This window comes from Acanthochromis polyacanthus, chromosome 18, assembly GCF_021347895.1.
Source record: "Acanthochromis polyacanthus isolate Apoly-LR-REF ecotype Palm Island chromosome 18, KAUST_Apoly_ChrSc, whole genome shotgun sequence".
NCBI classification, from domain to species: Eukaryota; Metazoa; Chordata; class Actinopteri; family Pomacentridae; genus Acanthochromis; species Acanthochromis polyacanthus.
Window position 1 is genome coordinate 9,941,792 of NC_067130.1, and position 22,883 is coordinate 9,964,674.

Genomic DNA, 22,883 nt, shown 5'->3' on the forward strand with positions numbered 1-22,883 from the left:
AAAGAGGTGGGGCAACCACTAAGACGGCAGAAATGGAAATGTTAATGCACTTGTTATTTCTCCCCTGCAATTTACGGTCTGATGGTTTATTATTTGTTAAGGGTTTGATTAAAGGTTTCTTTTCAACACTCAACAAATGCAAGACTTGTCAGCTAGGGAGGGTTTATTTAAAGAAATGGTATTTTTTGAAAACAACAAGACCTTACAAGAATGAAATGAATTCCTGTTTGTAAAGTGCCACATAGATTACTTCATCTACTATTCTTTGTTTCTTTCTTGAATGTTTATTCCAAAAATAAGATATATATATATATCATTGCTTGTGCAGTGTCTCTCGAGGCTGCCGAGGTGTTTGTCTAGTTTAAACTTGTCATTTGTATCACCTTAGCAGAGCCCTGGCTTCAGTGCAAATCTCTTTGCTTCCCATAGTTTGATACAGCCCAGTGTGTGGAGCCGGAGTCTGGAGGCAGAAAGCCCGCTGTGTTCCCAGCTGCTTGAGGGCAAATGGATCAAGACTGTCTCCTTCCCCTGGTTTAAAATCCTCAATCTGTGCCTTTGTTTTATCTGTCAAACTGTGCCCTGTTTAGTGTATTAGAGGCAGTTCCCAACTGGTTTAGCCCCTTGAAGCTTTGGGAAACATTAGGCCTTTAGTTCTCCTCACATATTATTCTGTAGATGTGTCGATCATTTCTGCAAATTCTCTAAAGATGGATATTAAGCTCCTTTCAGCTTACAGCTCTTGAGGTGATCAAATATGGCAATTCCCTTTAAACACTATAGCTCTTTACTCCAATCAACGCTGCATGACATGCGATCCTTGGGTACAGAGACAAGAAGAAAGAAGACAAACAATGAAAACTTTATCAATCGTTTCTGTATACTGCACTAAATGGTTGACATCTCTTCAGTGCATTATATTAAAAAATAAATACCAGAATTGTATTCTTAGCATTTTAATTTATCAGAAGGACTTTATTTTGATCATCTTTAAGAAACAAAAACAAAAATGCAGCAGCCTGATGTTTCCAAGTTGGCAATTTTTCCAAATTTGGTTGCTTTTTTTTTTTTTCTATCTAAGAAACTTCTTCGAGGACAGTTGCAGACACAATCACTATTAAATGCAATGTAATGTCATTTAAAACTGCTTTATGTGGTTATATTTTATTAAATTTCCTGTGGATTACTGCAATACTACTTTATGGAATTCTCTGAATCTACACTACCTGAATTTTAGCACTTTTCAAAGAGAAGACTTCAGACACAAGAACCTCACAAATGTCCTGACCTTAGCATGACTCACACTGCAATAATTTTTTGCGGCTCCTTTGAACATAAAAATGTGGGCAATTTAAATTAAAAGTAATAGTGCAATACTGCAGACAAGAAAACACTTGTCTGTGGCCTTCCTGCACACAAGGAGATCTTAACTGTATCGCATCTGACTGCGCCCCAAAGAAATTTCAGATACGTTCAAACAAAATCCATCACGATCTCAAAGGATTAATAAAAAGAGAGACATGAAATTTCTCTCCTCTTTCTTTCATTATAGTACCACAAAAAACCTAATTCATAACAGTATACAAAGAGTGCAGCGGACACATCATGTGGTTGTTTTGAGCTGAGAGAAACTTTGGTGACCCAAAGGCCAGGCAGAAGAGATGAAAAGGATTTCATGGCCACATTGCTGACAACTGTGCCTATGCATAATAAGCATGCGAGAGAGTAAGTAACTAGAAAAGAGAGGGGGAAAAAAACGTCATAGAAAATGTGAGATATATGTTGAGCATGTTTTCCTGCGTGTAGCGTATTTGTGCATAGATAGACCCTCATCATCTTTTGCTGCCGAGCGTTTCATCACAGGCAGCATGTGACTTATCAGAGGGAGCCAGGTTTGCAGAGGCCTGTCAGTTTAAGGAGAACTGCCATGGGATAAAGTCTCAATCCTCGCTCAGCCATTACTCCCTCATACCCTTCTCACTCTTCCCCTCGCACGCATACGCTCACAAACACACACACATCTGCGCAAACACGGACGCAGCAACCCAGTGGCAAACCCTGACTGCTGATTCTCAGAGATGCTCCACTGAGGTTTCGAGCCTCCCTATCTCACCTACAACCCAAAACTGATAAGAGGCAACGGTTACTCCAGGTAATGTGTCTTCGGAGATGCAGTAAAACAGTTAAGATGTGAAACAACACATCTCGAGAGAGGATTGTGAGTGTCTACATGCGTGGATGAATGTAATCAGAACAAAGCTTTCCAAAACAAAAATAGAAAAAGACAAAGGAGAGAGAGAGAAAAAAGCACAAAAAGACAAGACAAAGTCGAGACAAGATAAAAAAAATGCAATAACACAATACTGCAGAGCCATTAATAATATAAGAAAAAAATACAAATAGTATCTGGATGTTATTTTGACAATGGGTGAGCATTTGTGTAAGTGTAGTGTGTGTGCTTGTACTCTAGTTACCGGAAGGTCATTTGGAAAATCTGTCCCAAGTTGACTTGCTGGGTTTTGTTGTTGTATCCATGCAGCATCTCACCAAACAGGGTGTCATTGAAGCGGACATCCTGCCTTGAGCATTTTGGTCCCTCACAGTTGTCTGACTGCAGGAGGCAGGAGCGCCCGTCTCCTGCCAACTTGTACTCCTGCACGCATCTGAGGAGGAGGAAAAAGCTGTCAATGCAACGCCTGATGTGCAACATATGTAAACCCATTTACATGTGAGATGAAAGGATATGTGCGTACAAGTGCACGGGAAATGAATATGCCAAAAGCCATTTGTAACCCGTCATTTATTTATTATTTCTGAGACACTCACACAGCTAAATCCCACCATGAATTCTGGCTGTGCCACACCGCTAATTCCAGGTTGTTATCTTTCGCAATCAATCTGGCTCCTTCTGTGGTAGCTTTTGACAAAATGCCTGTTTCATTTGCGAAGTAGTGGACTTGCCATTATCACTGTGGAGACTGTGGACACGAGCGCTCGGCTGGAAACAGTTTTAAAACGGATTCCAATGAAGCAGAATTCAGCAGACTCTGCAGTTAGTCACGATTATCATATCGCCTCCATTTTTTCAGCACAGTGCTACCTTACAGACAAGGCCTCAGTATCCACTGCTGTTAGCTGGGGCTGAGGTTTGGGCTTGTGCAATTGATCAAGTCTCGTCGCCTCAGTAGGAAGGAAAGCTCTGTCGTTGTTGGAGCAGCGTCTTGCTGTGGCAAGAAGGCAAAGCCATTTCCCTTTCCTGTAAACCAACAGTTTGCCTAATTACAGAGCAAGAGCAATACTGTTTGGCATGCCTTATTAATTCCAGGAGCCAGTTTTAAAAAGCTTTCATTTCTATGCATACCCATTTTACAGACTGATCTCAGCTTTGTCGCGAAGTGATTAATCAAAAACAAAAAAAAGCATTATTTATGGGTTGGTGATTGGCCAATACAAGAAGAAAAAAAACAAAGGAGTTGCTTTTCTTGAAATCCATATGAATTTAGCTGGGGACACTGGAGAAATTGCTTTTTGATGTTGGCATCTTCACCCACAGTGTAAGGGCACCTGATGTTCTGGGAAAAAACAATGTCATTCTAGACCATGGACCTGACATGGGTTAAGCAAAATCAGAACGTCCTTTATATGTCAAAATGCTTCCTCTGCTCCCACTGTCCAAAAATCTCAAAAAAGTTGCCAGGAACTGCATATAATCAAGTAATCACAGTTTCTTTGCATGACTCATTGCACCACCGGGCTAAGGAATCAAGCAGCTTTCACCATCTTCTCCAAAATGGCCAAAACATTGTAGCTATATACTGTATACATTGCAAAACAGAGTAACTCAGCAACAGTCTTGAGGTATAAATACCCCTAAAGAAGGGATATATCAAAAGAAAGCAGAACAGTGTGTCGCGTCCTGTTGGAAGGCACAGAAAAGTTGGTTGTGGTGGAATGCCCCTGACACAAACACAAACCTGACATAAAAGCCTGAACCCACTGATCCATTCTACCTGCTTTATGGGCCCAGAGGGCTTTTATAATGGTGTTGGGAAATGTTTTCTTGCTCCACATCGAGACAATTGAGTAAAGAACTGAGAACTGTTGGAAATGCCACAGTATAACAACACCGGCAACCAGCTGCAAGGCCTTTCATTTTTTTTTAAGTCACTGTTTATTTTGGTTATTTTTCTCAAGAAAAAATTCTTTGATTGAAGCATCGCTTGCGTTTGAACCTTATTACACGAGAAACCTTCATTTTCCACCAGCAGACGTTTTTTTCCCTTCTGTTTTTTTTTTTTTTTGTGCAAGTTGTTCTCACCCGCAAAACATGAGCACATTGCTAGAACCGGGGTCATCTTCAAGAGGCACGAGCTGCTGGAGACACAGCTGTTCACAGCCTCCATTGAAGCCATCCGTGCAGTCAATGCCCCTGGAGTAGTCATAGCAACCTGAGCCATCCTTCATTGGCCTCAGCCCCTCAGGACACTGCAAGAAAAGGAATTCAGAGTAAGAGGGAGACGTGGTGGGAGGAGGAGGGAGAGAACGGGAGGTGAAGAGGGAGGCATAGATTAGGAACTGAGAAGAAGCGAGACAGGCACAGAGGTCAGAATGTGCATTTTAATCAGGATCAGAAGGCGCCGAGGAGGCAAAGAGAGTGCAATGAGAAAGATGAGAGGGGAGAAATGGGCATTGAGATTTTGAGGAAGAAGGACGAGAGTCAAAGAAAGAATAATTAAAGTCAATTATCTCATTTGATACAATGCAAAAAAACGTGGAGGACTTTATGTGACTGTCCTGTCAAATGCCCGCTTAGAATCATCATCACAAATCATCGCACCGCTTGCGTTTAAAGCCAGCTGACACAGAGATCTGGGTTGTTTTTTTATTTATTTTTTTACCATGCAACAAACAATCCTCCACATGTGTTCTGCTCTCCTGGTGAAGCTGCACGCTGACAAGTGGAAAAGAATACCAGGGGATTTCATGTTTATCGGAGAAGACATGAGCATCTAGTCCCTCCCAAGGCCAACAACAAGTGTAAGCAATGAAAAGGAATGTTTGTGTGTGGGGAACTGTCTATTCAGAAGAGTTAATTCCATTACCTTAAGTGTAGTAAATGAGCAGTGGTAGCTCCTCTAAGCATAGGGACATCGAGATGCACAAGTATATCATATTTATAATCTTTGAAAGGCATAAAGTCCATCAAAACGCTCGGACACGTATTACAATTTTATCAAAGGTGAACACTTTTTGTTTAAGAGTTTCAGTCCAAGTTCAGGAACCAGCAACTCAACAAATTACATTTTCCTAAGTGTAGAGACTCTGGACAGAAATCTGAAGGAGAACAATGGCTCCAATATCCTGACTTTAGAATGGCTAATTTACAGTACAGCATTTAATTTATGAAGTGCATTTTTAATTAATTATATTTCCTCCAGCATAAGCACTACTACAGTAATCAAGCATGAATGCTACAACAGCAGAAGCGTTCTACAAAGCAGGACTCAATTAAAAATGCAATTTTACTTATAATTAATAACTTAATAGCCTACTGTCATGATTTGGATTGCATTATCCATCTCGGATGTAAACAAGAGATTATTGCACAAGCAAAACAAAGGGGTTGCACTTTTCTGCTGGCTCAGCTTGTGTGTTGGAGGCAAAGCACAATGCTGATAGGAAACCCTTGTGACAATTGCAGTATTGAGCAAAAACACACAAAATAAGGAAAATAAAAACAGCTTATTGCTCTATATTGGGGTAAAATTTCTTATTCAATAAAACTGGAACAAGTTTCTAAGACGCACAGTCGATGAAAACAAAATCAAGGATCTTTTATTTACACTGCCAGGAGCAATGTGTCACACTTCCTGCTTCATCAGATAATAGCGTAAGAATATGTATGTTTTGAATTGTCTTGTTTTCACCACCTTTTGTTCTCCACTTGGCCGTCTTATGTGATAACGCACCAGACAGCCTGGCAGACTGTCAGCAAAATATTAATAAAAAAAGAAAAAAAACTACGCCAGGAAAGCGACACCCTGCACAGCTGCAATATAGTGCACTAATCGGAGATTCCATTTCCTCCTGAGTGAAAACACTGCAAAAGAAAAATGAAAGAAAACTTCATTTTGTGTTCGGAGAAACAGAAACGAGAAGCCTCTGCATTTTATGTAAATTTCTTCCCACAGCAAGATCAGAGTTTCACAAGTTCGTAATGTATCTTTGCTGTGACTGTCATTATAGCATCTTGCATCCTACAGAGTGTGACATTAGACGCTGGAGTACGACAAAAGCATTTACCCCTCACATGAGTGGTACATAAAGATGAATGTACATGCAGTGACTCATGCTATTAATACCCATTGCAGACGTATTTGGATATCTGGCAGGACCTGGCTGCTGTGGCTAGAACCCAACAATCAACTTAGACTCCCAGACATGACCCACATGCTGAAAAATGTGTTTGCTTCATAACAAACGATACTTTTCTTAGAGCGGTGAGCGTTGCTATTTAGCCTTAGCGAATACTGATAGAACGCTTCTGTCGATACAAAATGAAGACTACGTGGAGACTCGCATGGAATTATTTCAGTTTCTCGAGCACCACTTCCACTGACGGCCAGCCTGACTCATCTGTGATTCCTCAGGTTCTGTGTGTCTGCGTGGGACTGGTTGTGGGCGTGTAATGACATACAGCAAGAATGTTGTCTGTTGCTTTTGGTGTGTTTCTGCTAAATAAATAATAAATAATTTTTTTTTTTTTAAATGCGAACCGTTTACCAAAGTTCAAACACTTGAACCAGCTTGTTACTATCACTTCCCAGGGGAATATTTGAATTAGGAGACACAAATAGAACGGTGGTAGCATGTAAAGAGCTTCCACTGCTGTCAGTATTGACATGCATCCAGATAAAGTTGTATATAAGTTACAGGGAAGCGTATGTGTTGCTGTTTCTGAAACCTGATTGACCGACACGGGCAGCGACTCATACCCAGAGGCGGCCCTGTTTACAGGAATTGGGTCATCAGGCATGAGGAGAAAAAAAACACACAAAGGTGGTGGCGCATTGTTGTTCCGGATTATAACTTTATGTGAAGATTTCTGCCTCCAGGATGCAGAGTTGTGAAAGGCATGTGAACCTTTATCCCTTTTCTCTCCCACAGTTGTTTATCACCTCGGTCCAGACAATCAGTGTAAAGCTATGTGCTGCTGGCTTTGTACTTAAATATTGCCAACATCTGCAGCACATCTCACCAAATCCAGCAGATCTGGGCCTTTTGAATTAAAGCTATTGATTTCTTTTTGTTCGTACATGAAATGTCATAGAAAATTCTAGAAATGGATGGTTTACAGTTGAACTATAAAATGGCAATGTTGTCTTCCTTTTGCGCCAAAAGGTGAAAAACACAAAGACCTGTGTGAACAGTGTTTTTCTTGGCCTTCAGCAGTATCCTGACCCATAGACAGCGGCCAGTGTTCACATCCACTTCTAACAACAGACCCAGACAAATACAACTTGTTCTGAAATAGATTAAAAATGAACACATTTAAAAAAAAAAAAAAAATCCTTCAGCATTAGTCACAAAAGCAATTGCATTCCTCACATGGTCAGTAAAAGAGAGCCCTTTAATAGAGGACATTGGGAGGCAAATACAGTCAGAAAAAAATAGGCTGAGGTGAGATACAAAGAAAATTTTGGAGTGTAGCTTAACAACGTGAAAAATGAAAAGCACGAAACTCACTAGTGAGTCCAAGATGATTGGAATAGTAATGCTAGCTAGCTACTAATTAGAACAGAAACAATGAGGCTGTTTCATTAAGAATTTAAAGGGGAAAATATGCATTTTGTGATGGTTTTTAAATACTGTAAAAAAAATTCTGGAAGCTAAATTTTAAGGTAACAGACAGTTGTGAATACGTTTGTAAGACTATATTACAGTATATTGAGGCAGTCTTGAGTATCCAGTGACTCCTATATCTCTGAATTTTCAATAACAAAATCACTGAAACACATTCATCTTCATTACAAAATCTTGCATTTTGGTTCTAACATAGATTTATCACAGGTCTTCTGTGACAAAATCTTCTGGGTAAAAAATATACATACAGCAAAGCTAATGTTCAGTTAAATGTGATATTTTCACCTGAACTATACACTTTTGACAGCTGTCTACAAGCTTCTGGCAAGTTTCTGCTTGTATTTCTGACACACTTGTTTCTCCGGCATAGTCCACAGGTTCTTGACAGGGTTTAAGTCTTTTCTGGAGAAAGGGCAGTAACACAACTGTAAAATGCACTTAATACTTGTGCAGCTGCTTTGAAATGCCTCCAAGTGACTGTTCTGCCTTGTTTGAGTCAGTGATTTGCATTTTCAGATCTTTGCCGAGCTCCTCAGACTTTCCCACTGTAGTGTCTGAGACCAAGTCTAATGAGTGTATCAAATGAGCCCTATTTAAACTGGATAGCAGAGTCACCGGCTGTCAATTATAGTCACTTACGAGAAGTTAAGAGGCCACGCCACTGATAAAATTGAATCAACAGAGCCTTCTTACATCACCAAAGCTGATAATTCAAGTTGCTGTATGTATTTTTTTTAATAGATTTTGTCATATTTCCACAAAACCCATAATAAATGTATGAAAGAACCAAAATAGTTGATGGTTTTTTGTGACAAAGATGCACATGTTTCAATGATTCCATGCCAGAACATTCTAAGTTGCAGGAGTCATTGAGAACTCAACACTGTCATGATGTGTATGGTCTTTAGAAGTGTATGCATCAACTGTTCACGACTGTATGTAACTGGATGCTTAACAACTGTGTCTTTTACATTCTTATCAGCAATAAAATGTCTCCAGTCACTGTTTGGAAAGAACATCGTTGCTAAGCGTAAAACCTCTAAAGTCTTGGATGCCCCCAGAGTAACAGCCAAGGCTTTTACACAAAATGTTTAAGCACAAGATATTAATACAGACATGGGAGTAATCTGTAGAGAGAACAGGTAGGTGAGTGGAGGATGCCACCTTAAGCTTACAAAATGATGTGTTTCAACATTTAAGAGACCCTCAAACTCATGTCAGGCTTTTATTTCTTTTCTGCATGTAATTTCTGCCTCAAGGATGTGTTTTCCCATCTCTATTTTATACACCGACAATTGCCGAAGCAATTATGGAAATAACCGACTCGTAATACTGAGCTTAGTCAAGGCAGGGGTGAGAGGTCGGCAGAGTGCTGGTTTGTATGCTAAGCCTTCAGTTTTGCTCAAAGGTTGTTTGATGACCAGCAGCACAATTCGCCATCCAACATTATCATCAGCCACCCGTAGAGACTCAACAGTAATCAAGGGGTTCTTTGCTTCTAATTATGGGATTTTTAAAATCATATTTAGCCTTCTCATAAGGGGGAAGACTCTGTTATCTAATTAAGATCTCTGTGTGAGGATGGAATAAACACTGTTTCCACACAAAGGGCATCAATTAATGCTGACATACGGGTACATCAGCTCTCGCTCTGTGCTGGAGAGACTTACAAAACACACTGATGATAGCAGTCTGGATCTCCTGGGAGCAAGAAAAAAATAGAGAAATGTACAATATAAATTGAATAGATGTGCATTCTAGACAAAGTCCCTCATATTCAGCGTTCTGTGGAAAAGCTCTCCAGTCTCACATCCATTTACTGTATCTTGCGTATGTAACGTTAACTTCCTCAGGAGAGCACAGATTGGAGCTATTCATCACACCAAGGCAGAGCTGAGGGAATAGTCTTCTGCAATTCAGAATTGTCATGCAGCACTCCGCGGCTGAATGGAAGTTCTTAAGGTTAGCCATTAGCGCAGCCCACGAGCTACTTGCTCTTTCTGCTCGGACAACTCTCCAAAGACACAAAGGCTGAGGGGGGGGGAATCTGTATTTCATATAAATGAATTTCAGTCGGTTCTTCTGTGGTGGTTCTATGGCGGCAGCACAATGGCCAAGAGATCTGCTGCACTTACAGTGGTTATCTTAATAGAAAATATCTGGACTTTGATGTTTTTACTATGATTACCCCATAGTAGTGGCAGCTGAACATTGATTACAAGAGCAATGAAAACATTACAATTTGTCGATTTAGCAATTAAAGCATTATTTAATACATTGAATATCCAAAAGAAGCAGTAAAATGTCACATTAAGTACCAGTTTGTAGGTGTTTGTATGGTATACGCTCACACATTTGCAATTAGTAGCTCCAAATAGCGCTAGAAGTGATGGATATAAACTTCTTTTTCCTTCCTTTTTACAGTGCATATCTGCCCTGTTCCTTACTTCTGGCCCATGACAGCAACATAAAACACAAAGGGTTGCATATGTATCCATCCTCTGGGGGCTATTACAAATGAGAATTTCATGACACCATTAGGAACCGGAGTGATGGAATTTCACTCCTGAGCATACTATGGGATTAAAAGTACAAGGTAAGCAGGGCCGAGGAAATAAAAAGAAAAAATGAAAAAAGTAAGAGAGCTTGAAATAAAGCTGCACATACATCTCCCTACACATTACATACTGCACATAGATCACGCCTCCAAATTAACATCCACACATTTGCAGTGAACGCTATTCATTTTCCTAATCACCCATTAGTGCCTTCAGCTTTAATCAGGAACTGAGTAGAATCTATCGAGAACTCTATTTCTTAATGATCTTGTCAAAATTAAATTGCTAGATGTTCGTACTTAGTGGCCATCGCACATTTCAGAAAAGAGGAGGAAAAAGTGTGAACATTTAGTGCATTTAGCCTTCCCATTGCGGCCATTCCAAATTACAGTACAACAGGGTTAGGAGAAGTGCTGTGAAGAGTGAAGACTTGAGGATAATAAGGAAACAATATCTTCTTAAGCAAAATGTATGCAGAGTCTTTCACGAAAACAAGAAAAGTTTCTGAAAAAGCACAGCTCTAAATCACAATGACAAGCAGAGGGGGAAAAAATCAAATACTCTAAAAGCATATTTGACAGCCTAATCTGGTTTAGAGGTGGCAGTGATGCATGCCCTGCAGTTCCACCGCTGCTCAAATGTGTTAAATTAGGCACAACGGTTTTATTGCTCCAAGAGCAAAAAAACACTAGCAAGATGCAATTCCTCAGTGTGTGCGTTTGGATATCCCAGTTGGGAGATTTATCCCAGTTTTGATCACATGAGATTTACATGCGACACAGAGACATTTGATTATGCATATCCCTGTATGCACAAATATCAGCATAACTGTTCCTGATTACTGTGTGATATTTGCACAGGTGTCCGTGATGTCTGTAAAGATAAACCATCAGTTTTGAAATCACCGACAAAATCTGACATTTGGGAAACTAACATTATATAACCTCTCAGTAAATTTCAATTTCAGTGCCATCTACTGTAATTTAACAGGTAGCTTTATATAAGTCATTCTTCATTGCCAAAAGGAAAAAAAAACAAAAAACAAATGCTCCATTGCTCCAAAACGGAGACAGTCACTGAACACCTCTGTTTCTATGTCACTTTACTGAAGCTTCACCTGCACATCTAGTCAGCAGGATTTGCACAACATGGAAGCATGCAGCATGACCCAGTCTCTGTCTGAGCATACTCTTCTTTCTCACAACCAGGAGAAGAGTTTATCGAGGTTTCTGCAATTGGAATATGGTGTTTTAACGTGCATACAAAACACAAAAACGGGGTACTTCAAAAGCCCGATCGTAAGAAGGATACTCATGTCCGCGTAAACACACTGAGTGAGACACAGCGCGTTTCATCTCAGCTGTTTATCCTCATATTTATGTGAATTCATCCCTAATCCTTGGCAAGAAAATACACAGTTATTTCTTAGATAGCAGGAACGGTGTTGTACAAAAGCCAAAATAAACTCACTTAAGATACATGTTGTTGTGTAAATGGTTTACTAATGTTGACATATCTGACACACTGTACACACAATTGAAACACACACAAAAAAAGCTCCTACTCCCTAACAGAATGATCGAGTCTTCAGCACTCCTCTCCACATGTCGACAGAATGAAAATCCTAATGTGTGTACTCAGCTCATCAGGACGCGTCTATTCTACGTTATGAAGATTGGCAGTATTGAAAAGATACGCCGTCTCTATTTCTTCCCCACCTTTCTTTAATGGCGGCCCTACAACAGATGACTACGAGACTGAACGGCAGCTTTGTTCTCCGTCTCCATCAGACTCTGCTTCCCTCTGCTCAGCTTGATCGCCAACGGCATTCAAGAGCTGCTGTTATTTGCTTCCTTTGATGATTAAGACAACACGGACATGCTTTAATAACAATGATTTATGTGTGGCTGTGTCAGGATGGCAATTATAGAAAAACATAACCGCTGCTGCACATTTAATTTCACGAGTCTTAAAGTTAACACGTTGACACAGTGAATAAAAGTGGTGGATTTTCCGAGATAAGCCTTTAAGGCAGATGTATAAATGCACTACCTTTGAGTCATCACTGAAGGTTGTTGCTCAAACAAGCAGTAGAAGACAACAATTAATTATAACTTATCAGAAATAAATATTTTCCGCACCTCTTGATATTTCCATGGTGATATAAACACACTTACTATTTGCATTTTAAATCCACAATGACTTTTTTAAATCACTAGGAAATAGATGGTAAATTGAAACAGGAATCCGTCTTGGGGTTTCTGACTTGTTAGTTGGAAACGAACTGTGTGTGACTCAACATTAAATCTATTTAAGGTTTGTAACCGAGTCAGAGGGAAATGATTGTCAACTAATTAATAAATGAAGTAGTTAGCATATTGTGTAAAAAATACAAAACAAAAGCAGATCTGTATTCTCAACCAACTCAACACTTTGGACAATCAATGACGAAGCACGTTAGAAGTATTTATTGATATATTACTACATGTTTTATTTTGCTGTTGTGCTGCAATAATTGCTAATATTTCCCTCTTAAAGGCTTCTTTGAACTGAGTTCCATTATACACAAATCCTAATTCCCACCCTTGGCTGCAACAGTGTTATGTGAATCTCTGTGGTGCACTAAAGGACACACTTGATCCGGCATTTACCCAACAGTGTCGGAGTGAAAGGATGGAAAAAAAATAATAATCACAATGCATTTGCTTTAAACTATAAAGCATTGAAATTCAATGGTAATGAGGTAAACTGAGCTGCACTGTGCAGCAGTGCAGGGTTAGTCATGATGCTCAGTTGTCACAAGTATGGAAGTGTGGGGACATACAGGGGATGCTGGGTGGAGGGATTAGCGGATGAGGGTTTGCACGAATGTTTTGTTTGGGTGGAGATGCCATTTTCCTTCCCTGCTGACTCTTTATGCAAACCAGAGGCGACCGAGCAGAAATCTGGCTCCACACTGACAACTCATCATTTAATTCTTGACTTTTGGAATGCCTCGCATTTTAATAAACTCTTGCATTCTGGGGACAGTGTACAAGTGACTTAAAATGAGATTGGAGACAACAGTATCTGTCTTATCTAAACTGTCATAAACAACTGGAGTTTGACGGGCCAAAATTAAAGTGTAGATTGGTGCTTGAAGTTAAAAAAAAAAAAAGTCTTTTCCAACACTGCATCCAAATAACTTTACCCAAGATCTCCCAAAAGGGACATCAACTGATGAAAGATATACCGCTAATATCCTGCCATCTGCTCAGTCTCTGAGTATTTCCATTAAGAGGACAGATACTGTAGCTGTGCCACAACGTGCCATAAAGAAAAACCATTCCCTGAAAGCACAGAAAGCGCTGTATGCGTCAACTGTCAAACTTGAACTTTAGAAATGGCAAACTACCAGAAAAAAACCCTGTTTACAGAGTTCTGAACTTGAAACAGTCCCAGGAGGGTACTTGTCGTGCAGTCATACACTAGCACAGAATAGGGTGCGCTGACCACGGGGTTCAACTACAATCTGACCGCTCATTCCACACCACTGGGTAAATGTTGGAGTGTTGCTGTTCACGCAACACATATCTGGCCGATGAGGTTCCCCACACTTCTGCTATTGTGTTGCAGCATAATGAAAAGGGTCAACCATTTACATTCAGTATGAATTCGTGTAAATGCATACAATTTCTCCTCATTTTTCATTATATGAAAAATAGCATTTAAACAATGGAGAGTCTTTGTCTCTTTGTGCAACGTAGGAGAGGGAAAAAAAGTAAAATTAAGTTGCCTCCAGCTTGGTTACTTGACATGGACATTGTGTTTCCCCAATCCATAGCATTTGACTTTACCTGGAGAGTTTTCTACTACATTCTGCATGAGAACAAGTTGTACTGCATCTATATTATGCTCTATCAGATTGGGATCTGGGGATTTTGGAGGCTAGGTCGATGTTTATGGGCTCTTTGTCTTGTTCTGTAAGCAGTTTTTGAGAATATAGTGTGGTGTGGGGCATTGTCTTACTTGGTTTGTAACAATGTTTAGGCTGTTGCTGTTTATCGAAGTATCATTAATATGAATGGCTGAAAGTTTGCCAGCAGAAGATTGCATTGTTAAATGTTACATGCCAGTAATGTTGTGGCAGATGGTTCATTTTTTTTAATACAGCCGTTTTAAGTGTTAAAAATAGTGGAAAAAATTATAATTCTGTCGATTACAAATGAGAATGAGTAGTATATAGAATTGTGGCATTTTGACTAACACTTGTATTTGCTATTTTCATTGTGAAGCTCCTCTATTGTGTGCTTTTCTGTACATTTACTGTACATGTTTTCATTTCAACTCTTTGTGCAGAGAACCTGTAAGCTCTTATTTAAATAAATGATTAACCAGCCAACTGAGTAAACTGAACTTTCGTCTGTCCTCTCTTCTCAGTTAAATAATTTAGTGACAACTGAAAGCAAATCAATACATAAATAAAAAAATCAGCGGGGAACAATCCACGTCACGCAGTGTGAAAAAAAAGTGTAATAATAGAATCCTCAGTCCAGGCGGTGACATAAACAGCATAACACTATACTAAACTTTGCAATAGAGCCAACTGGTATTTGATGAGCCAAGTGATGAAAAAGGAAGACCTTGGCACAGAAAAACATTACCTGTCTGAAACCACTAACCTGCGTGGAGAATGAACCAACTGACATCCTCTCTGGCTCAGCAGAACCAGAATACGGGGAAAAGCAGGCAAAATACAACAGTGTCTCTAGAACTTCAGTACCGGGCTCTGACTTGAATTTAATTTCATTGCAAATGCATTTCAACTGTCTTAAGAGCGGAAGACAGCCTTGAGGGACTGACTCTGATAATGGATTTTAAGCCCTCCGTGTGGCTTGTCGCTGCTCTGTGTTAGCACCCACTCTGACAAGGGTGGTTAAAATAACACCAGCCCAAACGAGTAAGAAAGGAGAATAATACCACTGTGTCTGTGATCCTCCTGTGAGTTAATCTTTGAAGACGAGAAGGCTTTGTCAGTCTCTTTGTCCGCGTATTAATCAGCAGCACACAGAGGCGTGCGACTGTTCTGAATTATTTTAGAGTAATATTTCCTTACCAGTTCCTGGAAGGAAGTACGAGGTGAAGCTAAGTCTCTCCAAGCTGGCTATCCCCTTGTGTGAGGTCTAGAGGGCATGCATGCATTCCTTCTATCTTTTCCCCATCTTTTTGTTACTGTGCCAACTCCGGGTTTCTCTTTTATATGGTCTCCGCCTGCATATTTTTGATGGAAGAAGAAATACAGTGTGGTGTGTCTGTGTGTAGTAGACATGTGTTGGTAAAATACGCCACAGCATGCAGGAGCCTGACATGAGATAAAGTTTGACAAACAATCCAAGAGGTTATTAGCACGTACTCATTCATATTTTATGCACACTCTCTCTGCCATCCACTACTTCCCACCTCTGGGTCTAATAAGGATTAATACGGCATGGGATTAGCATGAGAAACTGTCTGTTCAATTTTACTCTTCGCCTCTGTATAGGATGCAAATGCTACCAGTGCAGTGCAAATACATAAAACATGGCTGGGGCCACTGATATGGATGTAAGTATAAATTATTCGATCGATATCGGCTGTTTCTCATTACATATACAAACCGTGAATATAAGTAGCTAACAGGATCGAATTTGCATCTTATGTAATTTAACAAAACCTGTTTTACAAATGCAAGGCTACTCTAAAATGGCTTAAGATAGGAAGATGTAAAAGCATGCGGAAACACATATTAAATTCCCTTGAATCAAACATTCCTGAATCTATGAATGCCGTTATGGTGCAATGGAATGTTGCATCTAACAACATGGGTGAGAAAAAGAAGTAATGCCGCATTGGAAAATTTACAAGGCTTTGCAGCCATTTAATGCGACAATAAAAACATCAAGTGGATGCTTTGGTTGGAAGTCACGGTGCAGCATCACCGGTTATGCTTGTTTTTATTATCCATATTGCAGTTAGTTGAACAGAATATCATCAAACACACACAGACACCTTATATCATGTGTGATAACACCACAAACATTGCACTGTTAGCATGTTTGGGACAAATTAAGGAAATTGCCAACCTACAACCTACTAAGCCACTAAATATGTCAAGAGAGGAAATAGCCTTGATTCTTATAAATGATGAGGAAAATAACTCAGGTTTACTGATGGGGATTAATCGCCATGGCAACACAGCGGGAGGTAAATTGTAAGGAATGAGTTTGTAGAGTGGATGGAAAAATGATTTATATGGGGGGGAAAGTGATTAAAAAGTACTGTAAGTGTCTTGATGAAAATATTAGCAGCATATGCTTTAAGTTTATTCGACAAAGTGCCTCAATAAGTCCGTCAGTCACGCTGTAAATTATGGCTTAATGACACTGTCGCAAATAAATTTGTTTGTTATTCATCATTTGTGATCAGTGCCAGACGAAATCACAGGAGATTGTGTGATCAGTGTTGTAGGAAATTCAGGAAAGGTTGTTTTTTGTTGTGTGTGTGAATATCGTAAACAGGAGATGCTGTGATAGAATCGTATTTTTATTTTAGTTGAAAGATGAGGAAGAGGAAGAGGAAAAGGAAAACAAGAAAATTGCTACCGCTGTTTGTCTTTGGTCGACACAAACAACAAAAGGACCTGTCGATTTATAGCCCCATCCCAGCTCTTAATGACTCACCGAACCGTCCTCCAGCAATTGAGATGGCTCATCAATTTAATTACTTTACAACGCAGGCCCACCCCATGCTGTCAAAAGCCTGGCATTGGAAGCTTCCAGTCACCCTGTACTTGTAAATATGCCTGGAGAAAACCTTTTTTGCACTGCAGTTTACAGTGTTACAATCAAACTAAGGTTTATGAAGCAAGAAGGGAGACATGAATGAACTAAATACTTATTTGTAGTATCCAAAAAGTACTAAATACTATCTCTACGGGGTTATTTCTTCTGATTCATGTAATATCAAGAATACCAGCTTCACCAATGACCTTAAAGCGAACTGATAAATGCTCTTCCTATTAATCTAATTCTGTTTTCCAAAAATTCCAAATGGGAAATGAGTTAAGCTTATATCATTACATATACCTAGACTAAATCAAAGCACACAATTCAGCTCAGTCTGTGTACGATGAATACAGTATCTCTTCCGATAGCGAGAGCCACAACTGCTGTTATCTACAGACCCCTCAGTGTCCAAAAATACTCCAAAGAGCCCAACACCAAGGCATACTAAGTATGGCTATAAGCAGCACATAAAACATTATTGATTGCTGGGAAATATCACAAATGCCAAGCTAGCAGATGGTATGTAAATTTAATGAGTCGCGTTATTGGGAAGGAAACATTAAAAAGAGGCGATTATGTAAATAAATTTTAAAACTTACACCACGGATCCTTTCAATACTTAATTAGTCCTTTAGCCACTGCAAAGTCCTGCCAAAACTAGTGATTGGCACCAACACTGGTCATTATTTAAACAACTCAATGCATACTGAACTGTACACTGGAACAGTTTTTTTTTTCTTTCTTTTTTCCTTTTTGTATTTCTTATGTTAACAAGTGGATATTGTTTGTTGCTCTCACCCGATTCTGGCACTTTCATTTGCACCTATGGGAACTGTTGCGCGCAAAGTGCATGGACAAGCTTGGATGTTTGCATGCACAGCGAATCTGCGGCTCCTGTGTGCCTCGCCAGACTAAAGCCTTGAATCCAGCATTTGCTAGTGTAGCACAAGTCTGCTGTCCCACAAAAATCTGTTGTCAACACTGTCTGCTAGCCAGTTAGCTACAGCTCAAAGCCAGTCCAGCTGACAGCATGTCTGGATGATAAGTTGAAACTACCAGGCCGTTTAGCAGTATGTCTATCGCTGGCAAGCACACCTGCCACACAGAGAACTACACTCACAGAATAATTACAACTAATTATTGAATAAAAACTCAAATAAACCCAATTGCCTTACATTAACAGTTGAATTTGATTTAATTTTGGTTGAACAGTATGTTTGTACTCTGCAAAAACTCAAGATCTTACCAAGTCTATTTGTCATATTTTTAGTCAAAATGTCTCATCCCACTTGATTTAAGATAAATTCACTTAACAAGTGACATTTTAGCAAAATGGAGAGACTTGTTTTAAGACAAAGCATCTTAAATATCTTGTTAAGTCAAACAATCTTAAAATGATCTTGTTTTGAGTTGAATTTTACAAGAAAACTCAAAATAAGTCTTTTGAGTTTGTGTCGTCCTGCGGGTCAAACTGATCCATTTTAAAATTTAAAAAAGTGGAGGAAAAAAAAAACAAATTTTTACAGTGACACTTGTGATGTCCACATTTTCAACATTTTTGGGAAATCTTTGAACACTTTTTGGAATAAAAAAAGAAATGTTAAAAATGTTCATAAGAAAATATTAGAAGTTTTACTGATATGTATGTAATCATTTTAGATATTTTTAGGATTTTTTGGGAAGATTTTTAATCATTTTTTAAAAATATTTACAAGAATTTTCTTGACAAATTTGGGGGATTTTTTTAAATGAAAACTTTTAAAGGAAACTTGTAAGAAATTATTAGAATTTTCTTCCTGAAGTTTTTGCAAATTTTCAGTTATTTGGGGAATTTTTTGGCTGAATTTTTGGATTTTTTTTCAGACAAGGAAATAATATTTCTTTGGTGCTTGTAAATGAAGACAACAGGAGGGTTAATACATTTTAAATTAGGAGGAAATGAAATTAGCATGCAAGCGAAAATATATTTTGAGTGCAAAACTGCTTTTTTTTTAGCATATCTGCTTTATTTGAAGACACCAAGGCTTGACAATCCTGGTAAAATATCGCTTCAACTAAGTTTTCCCAGCTAATTTTCAGATCTCAAGATTCTAAATATCATATCTTATTTCAAGAAATCTTACCAAGCCATTTTTCACTTGTTCTGTTGGCAGATTTTTTCAATTATTTCAAGGTAAAAGTTCCTTGAAATAACTTTTTTCTTGTTTTGATAGGGGCATTTTGTCGAGTGTACCACATCTGCAGCAAGTTGAAGAAAAAAAAACCCCACAACAGCACATGGGCGTCTGCTTACCATGCAGCCGGATGATTCTAACTGTCGATCAGACACGCACTTGAAATTCTTCTTGCAGCCACCGTTATCTTTGGAGCAGTCACGGACAGGCCCGAAAGAAGCCAGCAGGTCCTCCACTGTCTCGAAATATGTCGACATCATGGCCTCCTCTCTGGAATGGAAGAAAAGAGCAGATTAAAGCGAGAAAATAGTATCTCTGCGTGTACTTTACGTGCTTTCTTAGCACAAATAAGGACACACCTGTCCAAGTGATGTCGAGTGAGAGTGAATTTTTCAGCAGCCGAACATAATCCCCCACCACCTGGAAGGAAGCCTCTCATAACCTCGCTGTATGCTGCAATTAAAAAGCTATTCATGCTTGCACACAACGTGATAAAATTGTGCTGTTTCGATGGCTTTCATCTCTCCACCTGCAATTAATGACCACTTGTGATGTTTTTTTAACTCATGTTTTTTTTTTTTCATTAAAAGGTTATGAAAGTCACCTTAATGACTAAATAATAATAGAATGAGCACTGATATAACAGAATGAGGCATGATAGGTTTCCTCTCTGAGCTCTGGCTTCGTTTTCTGTCTGACAGTGCAAAGGGCAAATGTGAAGAACCCGTCCAATATTTTGAAATTGATATACAATACAGCATTCATTTTTAAAATGGTAGTTTTACTCGAGTTTTGTGTGCAGGTGGTTCATGCCCATTCACTGTGGGTCGTGTCTGGAACTAGCAAATGCACTGGCAGCGGCTGAACATGTTTGTTATGATGTGTTGACGGGAAGCCCAGGGAATCAGCATTCATCATTCAAAAATAACCTGTGGAGTTTTTCACCTCTAATAACAGTATGGAGCTGTTTCTCCTCCGTGTTTTGCTTTATGTCGGCTTCAGACTAAAAGTTTGAGTCCTGCAAAGTGATTTTTTCGGAGCCTTTAACTTGTTAAACCTCAGCGATACACACATTGCATGTCAGTGACGAGCGCTGAATGCAAATACAAATTTTGTTTGTTTACTGCGGAGAAAACTCCACAGGGCAGCTTTCGCTCTCTGAACTAATTCAAGGCCAAGGCGTCCAGATCTGTTCTATTTGCAATACTGAGGTGACAGCAGAAGAAAAATAAGTAAAATCACAGAAAAGCACATGAATACACACTCAAAGATAAACACTGCCAATACGAGGTACATAACAGAGAAATTAAATCATTTTTCATCAGATTCATTCAAGGAGCAGTTTAATGAATTTTTCATCTGCACAGCTCAGATGGACTCTGTGTGTCTCACTAAGACTGCACTTGGGCACAGTGGTGTTTTGAGTTAAATGCTAATGTCATTATACTAAGATGCTCAGAATGAAAATACTAACATTCACAATTTAGCATTCCATATTTAGTATGCTTCTCTGCAAAAACTGACATTTTCATACAAGTTTGATGTGCTGAAGGTGCCATTAGTTAAGTTAAGTTAGAGTTATTGCAGTTATTCCTGAGAGGGATGTAAATATTCATTCAATTGTTGACACAATTCACCCAGAATCACAAACAATATGATGGTATTTGAGATATAAGGATCACCAAAGTCAGTAAGCTTTTTCCTCTAGATACTGTGAATGTTGGTGCAAAAGCTCACAGCAATCTCTCAAAAAGTTTCCAAAATATTTCAATGTGGTGAACTGACCAGCAAACTGATATTTCAATCCCTAGAGCTATGCCCCTAGCATAACAGAACAGTCACCAAAAAAGTTGAGAAACAAAATCATGTTTACAGCGGAGATGGGGATGAAATCTGGTTGGAGGACCTTTTGTTTTTGTACGTGTGTGCCACTCTGCCAACACTGGTGCTACAAATAAAGTAATAAAGCAACTTCCAAATCTGAAACTTGGCACTTTCTTCCAGAAATGTTAACTTGACCAATACTTTCTGCTCACTGCGTTCACTTCAGCATTCTCTGCCAGGCCTGCACACAGAGTTCTGTATGCCTCCTGTCAGAGAGAACGAAGAGGTAACCAACCTCTGTACTTTTGTTTGCAAAAAACAAAAGCACTGTCTCTTGCAATGGGACCACAGGGACCAGAGTGTGCTGTGAGGGTGACTTGGCTCTACAAACAGCAACAGGATCTTGAATGATGGGAAGACAGATGACTTGCTGTGCAAGGGAGATTTTGGAGGATTTTCACTGTCACTGTTTGTGTATGTCTTTATGGGTGCTTATGTGGCAAAGTCATTTTCAAATACACTAAAAATAGGTCCATTGAACCAATAATGCACATGCTGATGCTACTGTTGATGTGATTAAAATTTCTCTAAGTAACCTGTAGCTTAAAGTGGGTATAAATCATCACAAGGTCATTTGTCTTGCAAAGTTTGAGCAAAGTGATGTGTTTCTGTGAAAAGCATTGAATATTAGGACCTTGTCGTGACTTCTGGAAAAGATGAAAGGCAAAACCTTGAAATTAATCAAAAAGCTACGAATGTTACCAGCACAGCATTGACAAAATACCTTTGAAATACAGTATAAGCAGGGATGTATTGGAAGGATATGAGCTGACACCTTCTACCTACCTTTTCATTTACAGAATATCTTTTTTATCTTTTCCTCTGTGTCTACCAATGTGTGACTAGCATTTAAAATGCAGTTTAACACTTCAGACTGTTTTTAGTGCAGGATTCTTCCAGCTGAGTATTTGGCTTTTATGTCAGATTTAGGACATACCAGCCCATGACTGACACATCTGTCTGGCGGTGAAGTATTAGGGCTCACTGACTAACACATCAGGACTGTCCTCTTTGCAAATTCAAACCATTTCTGACACAGTGGAGCTCTGGTAGCAAATCACTCACTGTTCTCACTGTGACACATTGGAAATATATCTAAAAAAGGGGGAAAAAAATAGAAGATGTGTTGCAGAAGAGCTCAGATAAGTAACCCATCACTTTGGAATGTGGACATTCTTTCTTTTTATTTATGGTATCTGGAGTTTTTTTGTTAATTTTTCATTAACAAGTCTATCCTTCTGGCTATTTGCATTTCAATGTATGTATAGCTTCCTAATTAACTACACCAATGGACCATCTGGTTTGAGTTTTTTTTTTTTTTTGAGGTGCACACAACTAAACATGAAAAAAAAATCAGTATTCAGTGCATTAAACATTTTAGATGCACTAAATATTGCATTTTAATAGCTTAAATCTGTTAACCACACAGAAGATAGTGAAATGTTATTCACAATTAAAACAGCCTTATCAGTTTAGGTAACAGTCCTTTTGTCTAAGTAAAAGTATTACCCCAGAGAATGTGATTAAAGACATGAATACGTTTCGAGATATTTGGCGATAACAATTTCCTGTTTTGCTGGCTTCACAGGGAGGTCTGCTGTACA

The 22,883-nt window shown here is 39.0% G+C and overlaps 1 protein-coding gene across 2 annotated transcripts in view; it reads right to left on the reverse strand.

The window, feature by feature from the left end:
- LOC110959713 (astrotactin-2-like) overlaps window positions 1-22,883 on the reverse strand; it is a 286,904-nt gene that overhangs the window by 97,205 nt on the left and 166,816 nt on the right. For both annotated transcript variants that reach the window (XM_051938273.1, XM_051938274.1), the window contains 3 exons: window positions 19,515-19,665; window positions 4,316-4,482; window positions 2,472-2,660 (listed from right to left, as the gene is read on the reverse strand). In XM_051938273.1, coding sequence (XP_051794233.1) covers window positions 2,472-2,660; window positions 4,316-4,482; window positions 19,515-19,665 — 507 coding nt within the window. The remainder of the gene's footprint in view (window positions 1-2,471; window positions 2,661-4,315; window positions 4,483-19,514; window positions 19,666-22,883) is intronic.